The following is a 16821-nucleotide window of genomic DNA, read 5'->3' on the forward strand; positions in this document are numbered from 1 at the left end:
TTCAAAAAAGACCCCCTACTATAAAAACAGTGCATATAAGGGCTTGTGGTTGGATGCGGTTAATGGAAGGGTAAAATGACAAAAAAACCACCTCTTTACAACAGTTTTCTTTAAAAAAAAAAAGTGTAAAAGATGAAATGACGTAAAATGCCCATCTCTTTCCACACACACACACACACTATCTCTCTACATCTCGCTGTAACACACTCTCACTCTCACTCTCACCATAGAATAACATATCTAGGGTTTTTGATTGAAGAAGAAGGTGTATGTTGAGGATTTGCAACGGTTGATCATGCGTGTAAAGTATGACCGAACCATTTTGGAAAAAAGTACGAGAATGACAACGATCAAAATAGAGAGAACAACGAAGACCAGAGTCACCAATCATCTTCCTCTGCATCAACCTCATCTTCCTCTACCTCATTTTCGAGGTTGAATCATAGAAGCGGCAGTGGCAGCAGAAGTGGTAGTGGCAGCAGTGGAGAGGACGAAGAACAGGAGAAGATAATGGGGAAGTGAGGTCTAATTACTATCATGAGGACGAAATAAAGATGTTTGGGTCCGATAACAATGATTACTGTACTGCGACAAGTCCTTATCCAATGCCCAGTAATTTATTTTTTTCTTGATGGGTATATTGAATTCTGGTTTTCTGATTGCTTTCTTCGATGAGTAATGGGACTTCTGTCTTTTTACCAATTTCTTTTAATGGAAATATGCCATAGGAGTTCCTAATTGGTTAATAATGCGATTTGAACCATACCTTTTTTTTTTTTTTTTTGCAATATCTTCTAGTGGATAAATGCTCTTGGAGTTCCTGATGGGTAAATACTGGGTTTTGAAGCATACCCAATTTGTTTATGTAAATGTGTCTTTTCTCTGGGTTTTTATTTCATTTTTGGAATTAAAGAGGAAATTTATGACACATGACTGCCACATGGACTTTCTAACGGCTGTTTTCTAACTGCACACCAACTGAAGGGTGTAATATGTAACATATTTTCAAAGTACATGGCTGTAATACGCATTTCGTACCACAAGGATGTTACATGCACAATATTGAATGATGAGGGGTGTTTTCTGCACTTCACCCCAAATACTTCATATTCCAAATACCGTACCAGACACATACTCATTTTCAAAGGAAATATAGGACAAGAAATGGCAAAACAATTGATATTTCAGTGGTAAGCAAAAGGGAACTCTTTTCAGAATACTGATGTGCAAATCCTGTCAGATTCTCCTATTTAACATCTTCACTATGATAAAAATCTTGGTATCTAATACTTCTGAACTCCATAGTCAGCAATGGTAAATAACCAGATAAAGAAGGCTTCTGAACTCCACAATTTATCAACAAACAACTAAGAATTTTGGTTCCTTTCAGAGGATGGATAAGGATTAAGGGTTGTTGCTTGGTTCAGCAGTTAAATGATTGACAATCAATGCTGCTGGCATGGAACAGAACTAGGTAAAAGTTGGGCTGTACAGAAAGATGACTAACGAAACATTCATGGTTTGAGGTATGAGTAAGGGCAACCTGAAAGGAAACCTGCAAAAGGGTCAGATTTGGAACGGATCTAGAGTAATATGAATTTGATTCAATTTAATCTGATTTGATCATTGTACAAATCAACACAATGTAAATCGAAACCTAAATCTGCTAATAGTCATATCCTGATCAGATAATCTAATCTAATCTAATCCCACAGATTCAGTAAACAAATTAAAAGGATCAATTCAAAGTTTTACAGTAAGCTTGCCAATTAGAAAGTATTATTTAGCTCGACTGAGAGAACAAATAATAGAAGAAAATATGTTGCAATTACTTGTGATTTTTTATTTTTAATTTTTAAAGAGAAAGATAGTGAGTGAAAGAGATCTATGAGGAAAAGAAGATAGGAGATGCAAAAACTTTCCATGATAGTAAAATACAGCATAACAAAACGAATACTCATAAGATACTAGAACCTCCAAGATGTTATAACATACATCATATAAAAGATTTCAGCATGGTTATTCCTAATATAACCAATATTTGTAATCCAAGTGTGAAAAAGGTAATGCTTCTTTGTGGGACTCAGAGTTGCTCAGCTTATTGTTCTGTCACATGTTCCTAGCACCAATCTCTGTGTGTGTTCCCAACTAAAGACACTGATGATAATTATAAGGTCTGCAGCACAGCGCAGTATCCTACCTAGGGGTGGCAATTGGGTGGGTTTGGGCGGGTTTGGAATGGGTTGGGTATGAATGGGTCAGTAACCCATTCTCAACCCACCAATAGTGGGTCATAAACGGGTAAAGGCTCAAATGGGTGGGTCAAAATGGGTTAACCCACCAATACTTTTGCAAATTTTTTACTTTCCTACAATCCATGGCTAAAAAAAAAATTAATAATTAGTTCTTACATTAATTTTTTGATTTCAAGCATTACAATTTTTTTTTTCCTTTTTTCCTTTGGGAAAAGTCACTATACAACTTAATCAACAATAATAATTAATTTTTTGATTTCAAGTGTTACAATTTTTTTTTTTTTTTTTTAATTTATTTTGGGAAAAGTCACTATATAACTTACTCAACAATATTAATTACATATATTTAAAAAAAGGAGTTTTGAGCAAGAGTTTTAATTAATTGTTGGTCATTTATTTTATACAATAACACAAAATTTGAAGGAAGAGTGAAGAGAGAGAGAGTCATCACAGGGAAAAAAAAAAAAAAAAAAAAAAGGAAGAAAAGAACCAGCGAGGAGAGAGAATGCAAGGAAAAAAAGAAAAGAAAAGAAAAGAAAAGAAAAGAAAAGAAAAGAAGCAGCGAGGTGAGAGAACACAAGGAAAAAAGAAAAGAAAAGAAAAGCAGCAGGGAGGAGAGGGAAGAGAGAAGAGAGAGAAACGGAGGAGAGAGGAAAAAAAGGTGAAAAAATGAAAAAGATAAAAGAGAAGGAGAGGCAGAAAACGGAGGAGATGGAAGACAGAGAAATGGAGGAGAAAGAAAAGAGGGTTTTGTTTGAGTGGGTTAAGATAGGTACCCACTCTTAACCCATCATTGGCCATTGAATTGTATGGGTACCCCCTTTTTACCCATTGTTACTCACTCACTTAAATTTGGGTGCCCAAATGATTTAATTTTATTGGGCGGGTTTGGGCAGTTTAATGGGTTTGGGCTAAAATTGCCACCCCTAATCCTACCTCTATTCTGTTTTAGATACAACTTTGAGTTTTTTCCCCTTAAAATCGCAGAGAAATGCTGCTTGAAGGTAATTTTAGAGTTGGATGCAGTATATGTTTGACATTTTAACAGATAACGATGATTACAGCATTCAGACTTCATCAGACAGTTCCCTTTTACCTTATCTTTTTCCTTTTTCCACTTATTCTAAAATTATGTACCTGAATATAGTGGACAAGGGCAGAGTTCTCATCACTTGGATTTAGTCCTTCGGCAGGGTAGAAGAAACTTGTGCCCCTATCAAGCTTAATAACTCTATTTGTCAAATGCTGAGATGGATATAGAGCTTGGGATACGGGCTGCGGATCCTTAAAGAAAATATCTTCAACATGCTGGATCATCGACTCTGCTTCATGTGGTTCAATATTACCTGAAAAAAGAAGTAATTATGGAAAGGTAACTTGAGACAAAGATTGACAACCATCTTCAAACCATTCTAAGAAATTTAGTTGAAATAAAAGAACCTGCTACATAACACTCCAAGAATGTCCTTGAGAGCATAAGAGGGGCAAATTTAACAAGATTATCAGCTTCAAGATGGGGAAGAACTTCAAGTTCATCATTCAAAGGCCATGTTTGATCCTGTAGTATTAAAGAGCAGTAGTACATAGCCTGCTGATATGGCTGCTGAAATTTGAAATTTTGATACTCCTTTGTGACCATTTCCTATCAGAAGGGAAAATGAAAATTTAATAAACATAATATATTAGTCAATGCCTTTCCACATGCAAAAGAGCTTGAGAAAGACTATGGAGTTAACAATACATAATATTCTTTTGCTCGGTAAATGGATCTTTATAGTTATGAATAGAAGAAAATTGTCCACTGCCAAACACTGATGACGAAATCTCAAACAATTCCTCAGAATAGGTCCACTATGAACAACACATATTCATCCGACATTAAATTTTAACTTTCTACCAGGTAAGGTATATTCCTCGACCTACAAGTAGGGTTGTAAATGAACCAAGCTGTTTTAGAACAACTCAAGGCTCAGCTTGTTAAAAAGTTAAGTTCAAACTCATTCACTTATCCTATTATTAGGTCTTGTAATCAATTGGGAGGTCCTTTCAGGAAAGCATTAATGCTGCGTTTGGTGTGCAGGAATGGAATGAAATGCCCTTTCCACCCATTCTTTTGTTTGGTATGCAATTTAAAGTGGGAATGGGCATTCCATTGGAATGAAAATCCATTCCACAACTAAATCGATGGAATGGGTCATTCCATTCCCAAATAATTTTTTTTTAAAAAATAAATTAAATTCCCCAAAAACCCACATGTTCCAAGTCCAAAAACCATCACCACCATTGCTTTCCACCGCCTCCTTTCACCACAACCACCGCCACCTCTATTGCCTTTCACCATTGTCACTACCATCGTTACCATTGTTGCCGCCTTCAACCACCACACCGCCACATTTTCCACTGCCTTCCACCACCGCAACCTCCACCGACTTTCACCACTACCACATTCGACCACCGCCACCTCCATTGCCTTCCACCACTGTTATTGCCACCATCACCATCACCGTCACCATTAGAACCACCATTACCGTTGCCATCACTATCGCCACTTTCCACCACCATCGCCTACACCACTGCCACCACCACCATTGTCGCCGCCTTTTGCCACCACCACACCACACCTCCACCACTGCCTTCCACAGTCGCCGCTACCTCCACCACCTTCTAGCACTGCCACCACGACCACTGTTGCTGCCTTCTACCACTACCACCACCACCTTCTACCACCGTCACCTCCACAACTGTCGCCGCTTTTCACCACCACCACACCGCCGTGGCCGCCGCCTCCACCGCCACCAAGACTGCCATTGCCACCGCCTTCCACTACCACCACTGCCACTGCCTTCCACCACCACCACCACCATCGTCACTATCACCGCCTTCCACCACCATCACCACCACTATCACCACCTTCACCACCATCACACCACTGCCTGCCACCGTCGCCGCCACCTCCACCACCACCGTCACCACCTTCTACCATTGCCACCACCACCACCTTCCACCACCACCGCCACCTCCACTGCCTTCCACTATGACCACCATCGTCACCTCCACAACTATAGCTGCCTTCCATCACCACCATACCACCGCCGCTGCCGCCTGCACTGCCTTCCACCACCACCACCACCACCACCATTACCGCCATTGCCACCTTCCAACGCCACCACCTACACCACTATTGCTTTCCACCTCCACCACCATCGTCATTGCCATCTACCACCACCGTCATTTCTTTAAAAAAATTATAGAAGAATGTTATTTTGTAAATTTAATTTATTTGTCAATAAAAGGGGTATTTTGGAGAATTTAATTTGAAATTCATTCCATTCTAAATTTTAAATTGATCCAATCAAATATTAGAATGATTATTACCATTCCATTCCTATACGTTTTAGATTTGCAACCAAACAATAGAATGAGAATGACCATTTCATTCAATTCCCATTCTCATTCTATTCCCACTTGCATTCCATTCCATTTCATTCCTGCACACCAAACACAACATGAGAGTGCTCAAAGTTTTTTTAGACAAGCTGGCTTGAGAGACATCAATGCTCCAAGGAGGGGAAAGTGTTAAGAGTAGGATAAGTAAAATGTTGAAGGATGTTCTTATACTTTCCAATAAATTCCAAAAATGACCTAAAAAATATACATAAATAGAGGAGTAGCCATCCATGGGTTAGACTATCGTTAAGAGTAGTATAAGTAAAACGTTAAGTTGAAGGATGTTCTTAAACTTCCCAATATATTCCAATAATGACCTAAAAATAATACATAAACAGAGGAGCAGCAATCCACGGGTTAGACTATCTCATTGTTTCCATATGTTCTCCCCCCCGCCCCCCGTTGCTCCCGTCCGCCCTCTTTCTCTCTATATATATATTATACATACACATATATATTGCACCATGCAGACAAAAAAGATGCTCAATTCAGATTGTAGCCAAAAAAACCAAATTATGTATCAATTACAAATGATTATGCAACCTTCTCCAGAAATTTTAATAAAGGAGTTCTTGCACGCATATAAATATATAGAGAGGAGAGCAGAAGAATCAGTAAATCTAAAAAGCTTCATAAAGCCACTGATACAACTTATTTATGCCAACAAAACCATGCCTATGGAACAAAGAGAGTATTAGCAATAAATGCCATACACTGTACTACCAATTCGGCATCGCAAAAAATATTACATTTGGACATGATGAACAGAAGAAATAGCTTTATTTAATTGCAGAGCAGGGCAATTGAAACCTTACCTTGATCACCGAAAACCTATTGGGCTTCACTTCGAGTTTTGCAATTTTTTCAATTACCTTTTCCAGCAAGATTCTCAATTTGTGATTATATCCGACCACAGTCACCTAAAGTAAAAATTTAAATAAATAATAATAATGAGCTCTAATTAAAAGAATAAGTGAGCATAGAGCAAGAATTAATAATTTATTTCACAAATATGAATTTATATGAATTTTGTAATAAACGGTATTTAGGAATTGAAATTTTGACTCTCCAGCAAAATTTTCTAACAAGACCAAATTGTCGTAAGTAGTTTTTTACTTTTATGCAGTCGGTCCCAAGCCCAGAAAAATGAGGAGTGTTGCGTACTTGTGTTAGATAACTGATAGCAAGCGTGACAAAAAGAACTTCCATCAAGGCCATATGAACATAAATCCTAATAATATTATAGTAAAGCTAGGGTGTTCTCATTAACTGAAAGAGAAGATACACAACTGTAAAGTTTTTCTAGGAGATTATTTAACATTGCAATACAGTTTATAGTCTTAGATGGGTATACTAAAAGACAATCAAGTAATGAGACGAGGATTATGAACCATGGAATTTGAAAGGGGAGAAATAGAATTTTTAAGGATAAGAGGCTAAAAGAAACAATTCCGCCTGCGTCATGTTTAGTGCCTTATCTTTATACAGCTCCTACCAGCCTCAGAGATAGTAGGATCAAGGATGGAACTACATCGAGTCTAGCCCATCCAAAATTGCACAAAAAAAAAAAAAAAAAAAAAAAAAAAAAGGTCCCCATAAATATTAAGTTTAAAAGTACTAAAAAGATTTAACATGTGGCCCCCTAAAAATTTAGAAGGAACAACAATTTGAGTCATTTTAGGACTTATTTTTGGAAGTCCACCTTCTGAAGGAAAGCTCAGAATCCAAACACAACCCCAATCCCTATTATTCTTCTCATTTATGCATATAATGATATATGAAATACTTCTAATTTCATAATATCTTCTTAGATCTACTTTCTAGAAATTATATAGTAAAAAAATAATTTTTTTAAATTTTATTTTCATACTATTCACTCAAACTCCACAAATAAATATTTTTGTATCCGCCACTGGGGAGAAGAGCTCTGTTAGGTATCTTGACAGCTAGCAAGATAATAAAAACATGAAACTTATGAACTCATAAAATGAGTATTGAAGAAATGAGAATGTTGAGATGGATGCATGGCAAAAAAAAAGAGAGGATAAAATTAGCAGCAAAGGGATTTGTGAGATGGTTAAAATTGCACCTAAAAATGAGAGGCAACCGATAAGATAGTTTGGCATGTCAACTGACTGTAAATAACTGCAACTACTAGGAAAAGTGACGTGATCCTTTTTAATATTATGTTATGGGAATGGAATACCAAAACTAATATGAGTTAAGATAACTAGAAAAGATATAATAGCATATAATCTAACTAGCTATAGAGTGAATGGCGGAATAGGATTCACATAGCCAAACCCCCAATAGCTAGAAAGAGGCTTGCTTGAGTTGATTATGCTAAAAGAAAAGAAGTTAAAAAAATAGTTAAAGGATCTAAAAAATAGAGCATATGATGATATTATTCTAACTTACCTATAAAGGACAATGAGAAAAACATATACACATTTGTTAAGAGGGGAAAATCTTTATTAAAATCTTAGTGACCTATGATGAAACTAGAGAAATACGGAAAAGTTACTTCGAGAAGTTGTTAAAAGAAAATCATATAGGATCTTGGGTTTAGAAGAATATAGTGACCTTAGTGAAATTAGAGAAACCAAATAGTTTTGTTGAACCGGGGTGCGCAAGGTAAAAAATGCATCAAGTAATGTGAAAGATGACATTCCTATTGAGCCTTGGAAGTGTCTGGATGATGTCGGCGTGCCATGATAATGACAATTCAAAAATCCTTGGTGAGTGGCGTAAAAGAATTTTACTACCTATATATAAAAAGGAATGTTAAAAAATGCGTAAATTATTACAGTACCAAATAAATATGTCGTATTACAAAACTTTTGGCAAAGATATAGAAACGACCGTCACCCTATCCAGACACAATATTGTTCGCTTTTGGCTCCCTCGGACCAGAGACTTCCCAGGGAGTCGCTCATCCGGTACTACTCCAGGTTAAGCACGCTTTACTCCGGAGTTCTGGTAGGTTCATGACCATCACAACTTTAAAACGCGTTGTGTCATAAAAGGGTGTTGAATCTACATATAGTATTTCCCCTTCCCACTCTCAGGCGATGTGGGATTGTGCACCTGTAACTCGCCCAGTGTGGTAGCCTACTGGTGCCACTTGCACATGCTCACACACACTCGCCCACAAGGTCGCCACAATCACCCCCCCCCCCCCCCCCTCCTCTCTGGAGCCCAACGTCCACATTGGCCACACTTCCGGTTGGGTCAGGCTCTGATACCATTACTAACGACCCTCACCCTATCCAAATATAATATTGTCCGCTTTTGGCTCCCTCGGACCAGAGACTTCCCAGGGGGTCACCCATCCTAGTACTACTCTAGGTTAAACACGTTTAACTCCGGAGTTCTGGTAGGTTCATGGCCATCATAGTTTTAAAACGCGTTGCATCATAGAAGGGTGTTGAATCTTCATATAGTACTTCCTCTTCCCACACCCAAGTGATGTGAGATTGTGCACATGAAGCTCGCCCAGTGTGGTAGCCTACTGCTGCCAGCTGCACACGCTCACACACACTAGCCCATAAGGTTGCCACAATCACCCCCCCCCCCCCCCCCTTGGGGCCCAAAATCCCCGCTGGCCACACTTCCGGATGGTCAGGAGCCCAGACAAGAGACTTCCCAGGGGGTCACCCATCCTGGTACTACTCTAGGTTAAGTACGCTTAACTTTGGAGTTCTGGTGGGTTCACGGATATGACGGCTTTAAAACGCGTTGTTTCATAGAAGGGTGTTGAATCTATATATAACACTTATCTTTCCACACCCAGGCAACGTGGGATTGTGTACCTGTAGCTCGTCCAATGTGGTAGCCAACTGGTGCCACCTGCACATGCTTACACACACCCGCTCACAAGGTCGCCGCAGATATTGAGTATGTAAGACTAATATTAGTTTATCAATTTGGATTTATATTGGAGAGCCACCAATGAAAGTTGTTTACATACAATATATTCACATGCTAAAGGATATATGGTGACAAATGGGGAACAAACAAGTGAATTTCAAATGACTGTAGCCTTACATGAAGAATCGACATTAAGCCCATATCTTTTTCTCTTCACTTTGATTGAATTAACAAAAGACAATTGGGATAAGGTTTCATTGCTTATCTTACTTGCTGATTATATTAGAAATGTAACTTTAGTAAACTACCAATATAAGGTAAGCACCTAGTAGAGCTAAGGTAACTATAAATAAATTGCCTCCACAAATTTGCCAATTTAGTATGGAAGTATACAGTTGAGGACATATAAATATCTAACCGCAAGAATGTTCTACCGTGGGTACATAATACATTAAAGTTCTTCCCACCAGGAAAACACCCAAATGCTATTTTATTGGTCCAAAACTGATATTTATTTTGGAATTTGACAAACGCAAATAAAGCACAATAATTGATCTAGCACTAGTAAGTAACACTACAAATATGTCTAATATATACATGCATATAACTACAAAATCTAATACCAACTATTTGACGCAACTATATGTACATGTGAAAACCCAAACCTCCTTGCATCAAAGTAAGATTCACCTATGATTCATGGACTCGGGCATGTTTGTCAGGTGCGGGTATGTATCCACGCCTCGGACATGTCAAGTTCGAGGACAAAGGACACACGGACACTTCTAAATATTCATATTATTTAATGTTTTTATTTATTTCTAGAGTAAAATCACGTCTTTAGGTAACATAGTGTTTAACATAGCCATTCCACTTGTTTTGCAGCAATGATATAATAGGATTGAATCACTGAATATGTTTTTAGGCGACCAAAAGTGTCAGACACATATCCCGTACACATGTCCAAGTATTGTGTGCCCGACACGGGTGCTTCACATACCTTTGAAGAGTCAATGCAACATAGGGATTCACATAGGAAGGCAACCTCAGCTTTGTAAGCCCCCAACAACCAATTGACCCAAACAACTCCCTGAGATAGCTGGGCAATTTTTGCTAGTGCATGTAGCTAGGGTTAAATTAGATTTAGCATTGTCTCAAAACCAATCAATCTCCTTTTTGATCCTTGATGTGAAGGTATTTCTTTAGTTCAAAAGTTTGGGGCTTTTAATTTTAAAAGAGTGGACAGGCCTTCTAAAGTGGACTCAATTGTAAAATAGGCAATGGCTTGTTCCTGATACTTTCCCAACCCAAGATGCTGACTACATCAGAGGAAAGCAACTGAATACAGAGGCTGATCAGATTGTGTGGGACTCTGGTGCCTTTTCTATCAAAAATATTTGGGAAGCTTAAAAAGAGGGGCATTTTCTTAGCTGCAGTGAGTCACAATTGTGCTTTTGCTGATGCTATGTGGAGCCACATTTTTTATGTGTTGCAGTTGCCCAAGCCCCCCTTTCCTCTATGCAACAGTTAGTTGAATGGTTTCTGCTTCAGTCCAGACCAAGTAAAGTCCAAGGTTCTTAGAGCTATCTTTGCATTTTCTATTTGGAAAATTTGGATGAAGAGGAACTCTGCTTTCCATATTGGGAAGAAGGATCATCTTGTTCTTAGTTTTAACTCTACCCCATCCAATTCACAAATAAAAAAATAAAAAATCAATTTCAGGAAATTTAACACGTTAGAACAAAATTGCCTCCAAAGGGGAAAAAAATATATGGCTGCTAAAAAGTGGAATATCCGATGTATGTTACACCTAAGTAGGGTGATTACACACACACACACACACACACACACACATATATGAGAGAGATAGAAAGAGAGAGAGACGTGCAGCTGCCATGTGGGATAATGTCAATACTTTCTTTTAACACCTCCCTTCATTTCCAAAATATTGAAAACATAGCATGTTAATTTGAGAGTGTTTTTCAAACATACACTTATTTTCACCACAAATGACAATTAAAGATGTTTTTGCTGAAAACTTGAAAAAGATCACAATGGCTGACAATTGAAATTTAAGCGATGCAACGTCGAAGACAAAATCAAACAATGAGGGAAGTGAGGGGATGGAGAACATATTGAAGGACCACAGCGGGTAGATGAGTTTAATAAATCTGAAATAATTACCATAAAATTACAAATTATAGAAACAACATCATTGATGATAGAACTAATTCTATTGTAGTTTTTAAATTGCATGGCGTCCACTTGGGTTAGAGGACATTAAGTGCATCTAAACCCCTGAGCATTTCTTAGGTCAACCTGCCAGGTTTTGTTGACTATTCATATTTCCTAATTGTTAAGACTGTCACAAGAATCTTCATGAATTGCTATTTTGACCTTCGTTTAAGAGAAAAGACTTGAATAAACTTTATTTATTCTTCTGAAATTGCTGCTTCGTGCTAGACACAAGATTAACAAGCTGACAAATTTACCCCCAATTGAAATTTAATACACATCAATTCCATTAGGTTAAATTGTTGTCAGGGGCTTATTTGTTTTTACTTATATAATGTTGGGGCTTATATGTAATTTCTGAAACTTTTTAGTATAAATAAAATGTGGTGGAAGGATGAAAGTACTTTCATCCTTTCTCTCTTTCCCCATCTCTCTCTCTTTTTCTCCCATCCTCTTTCATCTCTTTTTCTTCTTCTTCTTATACTTTACTCTTGATTTGATTATCTCTTAAAGTCAACATGGTATCAGAGCACAGTTTGTAAAGCTCTAAGTGTGTAGTTGAAACCCTAGGGCAAATTTGTGTAAACTTCAGTGGGTGTGAAGGGTTTTGAAGAGATTCCAAGATGGGATTTGTTTGCAAGGAAGTAGTGAAAAAAAAATTTGGACCTGTTTTTGATCGATTGCAGTCTCGATTGGTGTTTTTTTTGTGTTTGCGTGGTTCTGCAACAACGGCTTTTTCTTCGTTGTTTGCAATTCTGGTATGGTCTACTTTGTGGCTTTCTAGGGTTTGTGTGGTGACTCTGGTCGCTTTTTTATGCATCTCAGAAGACGGTAATCTTTCTAGTTGCAGTTGTTAGTGTGTTAGAGGTGGTTCTGTACGTATTTTGTTGTTGTTTTTGTTTATGAGGATTGTATACCCAAAAATTGTTTGATAAAACTTCAAAAGAAGCTGGGTCTTCTCCTAGTCTGACTCCAATATTGGGAGGTAGTAGTGATCACCATCCAGGTGATAGGGAACGGGATATGACTCGAATACATGAGTTGCACATGCTTTAACATTACTTTTGGAGAAGAGGGAAAGAGAAATAAAATTGGGGATTTTAGTAATTTAGGGTTTTTATTTATGCTTATTGTTATTTTTATCATGTTTGAATTTCAGGGTAATTTTGGTATTTTTATGTTTTAGGGTTTGCTTTATAATTTGCCTATTTAAAGGCTCCTTTGTAATTTGAGAACTCAGTTTTTGGAATATTGAATATTATCGTTGAGTTTGTGAACTCTCTCTCTTTGTATCTATTCTCCCTCGTGTTCTTGCTGTTCTTAATCCCTCAATCTCTCTAGTCTACCTCATTCAGTCTGATTTCTCATCTCATTTGTCTATTTTCTCACGTCCTTCGTCAATCTCATCTCATCTTCTCATTCTCATCTCCTTATTTCTTTCAGGTTACTATTTACACACTATTTGTCATACGTCACCATGCCTTTGTATTACGATTGTTAGGCTGGATGAGACGAACTATATGGAGTGGGCTGAATCTGCTCGTATGCATATCACTGGTCGTAGGATGATTGACCATATCGAAGGGATTTTCACGTATCCCCCAAGAGTGATCTTGAATTCAAAGAGTGGAGTGCAAATAATGCACTAGTTATGACATGGTTGTTGCAGTCAATGCAGCCACAGAAGGGAAACAGGATGACAAGAGCAAGTTGAGGTGTAATCACTATGAGCGTACGAGCCACACTAGGGAAACATGCTGGAATCTACATGGTTGCCCTACTCCAGCTCCAGCTCCTGCGAATGCTAGGCCAAGGCCTGGTCCATTTAGGGGGTTATCTACGGCACATACTGCAGAGTGTGAGACTGTATCTACTGGTTATGCCTCCTCAGGGCCACCGAATTCTTTGTTTGGGGCTAAACTTGATGCTCTTTGACATCTACTAGCTCAAAATGCTTCCATTTCCACCTCTAACTTCACTCAGACAGGTACCTCTCATTCGGCACATCAGGTTTCCACATTATCTGGTGAACCACCTTAGATCATTTATTCAGGAGCCACTGATCACATAACTTGTATGACATCTGATTTTTTTCCATACAGTTTATGTTATGGTAAGGATAAGGTTAGAGTGGTTGATGGCACCTTCACCTCCATTGCGGGGAATGCCATTATTCCTGCCTCTCCTAATCTCACCATACCCTCTGTTCTTCATGTCCCAAAGTTTACCAATAACCTTCTTTCAGTCAGTCACATTACAAAAGGCTTGAATTGTAGTGTAACCTTTTTTTCCATCTCACTATGTGTTTTAGGACTTGGACACGGGGAAGACAATTGTAAGTGGACATGAGGACGTGGGCTTGTATTTGCTGAACGTAAGGCCAACTTCTTATTATGTTGCAAATCAATCAGTGTTACGAATAGTAATGTCAATATAGATCTGTTAATGCGATGGCATAATAGACTAGGTCATTTACCTCATCCTGTTTTGAAGCAAGTGCTTCCCCAATTTGCTTCTGTTGAATCTTTTGAGTTAAATTGTGAAACACGCATTCTTGCCAAACAGTGTCGTGTTTCTTGTCCTACTAGTATTAATAAAAGTACAACTCCTTTGCAGCTTGTTCATTATGATGTGTAGGGTTCTGAATCTACTACTTCGTTACTTGGTTTTCGTTACTTTGTTGTGTTTGTTGATGACTTTAGTCGATATACTTGGCTTTATCTTATGAAAACCAAAGATGAAGTTCATTCCATTTTTAAAACCTTTCATAAGATGGTATGTACTCAGTTTGGTTGTCCTCTCAAAACCTTATCTGATAATGGAGGAGAGTTTATGTATGGTGGTCTTGCCTACTTTTTTGCTGATAACGGGATCGCTCATCAAACCTCTTGTATCAATACACCACAACTGAACGGTGTAGCTGAAAGAAAACACCGTTGTATTACAGAGGTGACCCATTCTCTTCTAATTGGGATAGGAGTGCCTAAAAGTTATTGGGTTGATGCAACCCTAACAACCTTATCGATCACATGTTTTCCAAGGTTCTTGGATATTAATCCCCCTTTTCTGTCTTACACCATCACACTGCCTTGTTTACTGTCCATCGGAAAGTGTTTGGTTGTGTTTGTTATGTTCACATTCATCATCGCAAAGACAAAATGGACCCTAAGGCAATCCGATGTATCTTTCTTGGATACTCCGCCACTCAGAAAAGGGTAACGGTGTTATAACCCTACCACTCGTCGTCGCTTTGTCTCCATGGATGTTTACATTCTTTGAGTCCGATCCCTTTTTTTTCCACCTCTTGGGATTCTCTACAGGGGGAGACTACTATATGGATAGAGAATCTGTCGTCCATTTAGAGAGAATGCCCCCTTCCTTTGCATGATCCCATTCAAAAGGAGCTTTTTACTCAGGTGCCCGTGTCTAGTCCTCCTAACACTAATGATTTGCAGCAAGGAAAACAACCAATTGTCTACACTAGGAGGGCAAAACAAGTCATTGACTCACCCTAGGACCAAGAAGTCTCTTTCGATCCAGGTAATTCCTCAGTTGACATTGATACTCCTGATTCTTTTCCCAATTGCATTCTTGTTGATCTTAATGTCTCTATTGCCTATCGTAAGGGTGTTTTTAGTTGTACAAAACATCCCATAACTCAGTTTGTATCCTATGATGCTTCATCTCCAACATATATTGCTTTCAGTTCCTGTATCTCTTCTGTATATGTTCCTTCTAGTGTTTTAGATGCTCTCAGTCAAACTCCATTGAAGGAAGCCATGCATGAAGAGATGAAGGCCCTTGAGAAGAATGGTACTTCGGATATTGTTCCATTACCTAGGGGTAAGAAACCAGTAGGCTGCAAATGGGTCTACACAATAAAGTATCATGTAGACGGAACAATTGAGAGATATAAAGCCCGGTTAGTTGCAAAAGGCTTCGCTCAGACCTATGGGATTGATTATCCGGTAACATTTGCTCCAGTTGCCAAAATGAACTCTATACGTGTCCTTTTGTCAATAGCTAATTTGAATTGGCCTTTACATCAGCTGGATGTAAAGAATGCTTTCCTTTATGGTGACTTGCAGAAAGAGGTGTATATGACTATGCCATCAGGATTTAAGCTTGTCAATGGTTAGAATTTAGTGTGCAAGCTAAATAAAGCCTTGTATGGGTTTAAAGTAGTTGCCACGTACTTGGTTTGAGAGGTTCAGCACTACTATGAAAAGAGTAGGGTACACACAGAGTCAGACAGATCATACTCTCTGCATCAAGAAGCACCAAGACCGCACCACTGCCCTTATTGTATATGTTGATGATATTGTTATCACTGGAAATGATCCAGAAGAGATTCATTGAATGAAGTCATTATTGGGGATAGAGTTCGAGTTCAAGGTTAAAGACCTCGAATCATTAAGATACTTTCTTAGCATCGAGGTATGCAGATCGAAGAAAGGGGTGTTCATTTCTCAACAGAAGTATGTGTTAGATTTGTTGGCTGAAACAGGCAGGCTTGGAGCTAGAGCTATTGATAAACCCATTGAGTAGAACCATAGGCTTAATGATGTAGATGGGGACCCATTAAATGATGTGGGAAGATTTCAACGATTGGTTGGGAGACTGATTTACCTATCTCTCATGCACCTGGATATTGCCTACGCTATTAGTGTGATTAGTCAGTTTATGCATGCTCCACGTACACCTCACCTTCAGGAAGCTCATCATGTTCTTTGTTACCTCAAGGGTTCACTTGTTAAGGGGATACTGTTTGGCCGTCATGGCCACTTGCGTGTTGGCTTATAATGATGCTGATTGGGTAAGGTTTGTGACAGATCGACAATCTACTTCAGTATATTGCACATTTATGGGAGGTAATCTTGTTTCATGGCGAAGCAAGACCTAACCTGTAATAGCTAGATTTAGTGCAGAGGCTGAGTTTAGATCCATGGCACATAGAGTTTGTGAGTTGTTACGGCTACGAACGATGTTGGGTGAGTTGGGTTATCCTATTTGC

The 16821-nt window shown here is 38.5% G+C and overlaps 1 protein-coding gene across 1 annotated transcript in view; it reads right to left on the minus strand.

Moving 5' to 3' along the window:
- Positions 1-16821, minus strand: part of LOC132291958 (insulin-degrading enzyme-like 1, peroxisomal) — a 70168-nt gene that overhangs the window by 3922 nt on the left and 49425 nt on the right. The window contains exons 19-21 of the mRNA XM_059790318.1: positions 6518-6622; positions 3696-3897; positions 3393-3601 (exon numbers count right to left, since the gene is read on the minus strand). Coding sequence (XP_059646301.1) covers positions 3393-3601; positions 3696-3897; positions 6518-6622 — 516 coding nt within the window. The remainder of the gene's footprint in view (positions 1-3392; positions 3602-3695; positions 3898-6517; positions 6623-16821) is intronic.

This window comes from Cornus florida, unplaced genomic scaffold (genome assembly GCF_030987335.1).
Source record: "Cornus florida cultivar Cherokee Brave unplaced genomic scaffold, ASM3098733v1 CherokeeBrave_3.0.0_Hap2_Chr02, whole genome shotgun sequence".
In the NCBI taxonomy this organism is placed as follows: Eukaryota; Viridiplantae; Streptophyta; class Magnoliopsida; order Cornales; family Cornaceae; genus Cornus; species Cornus florida.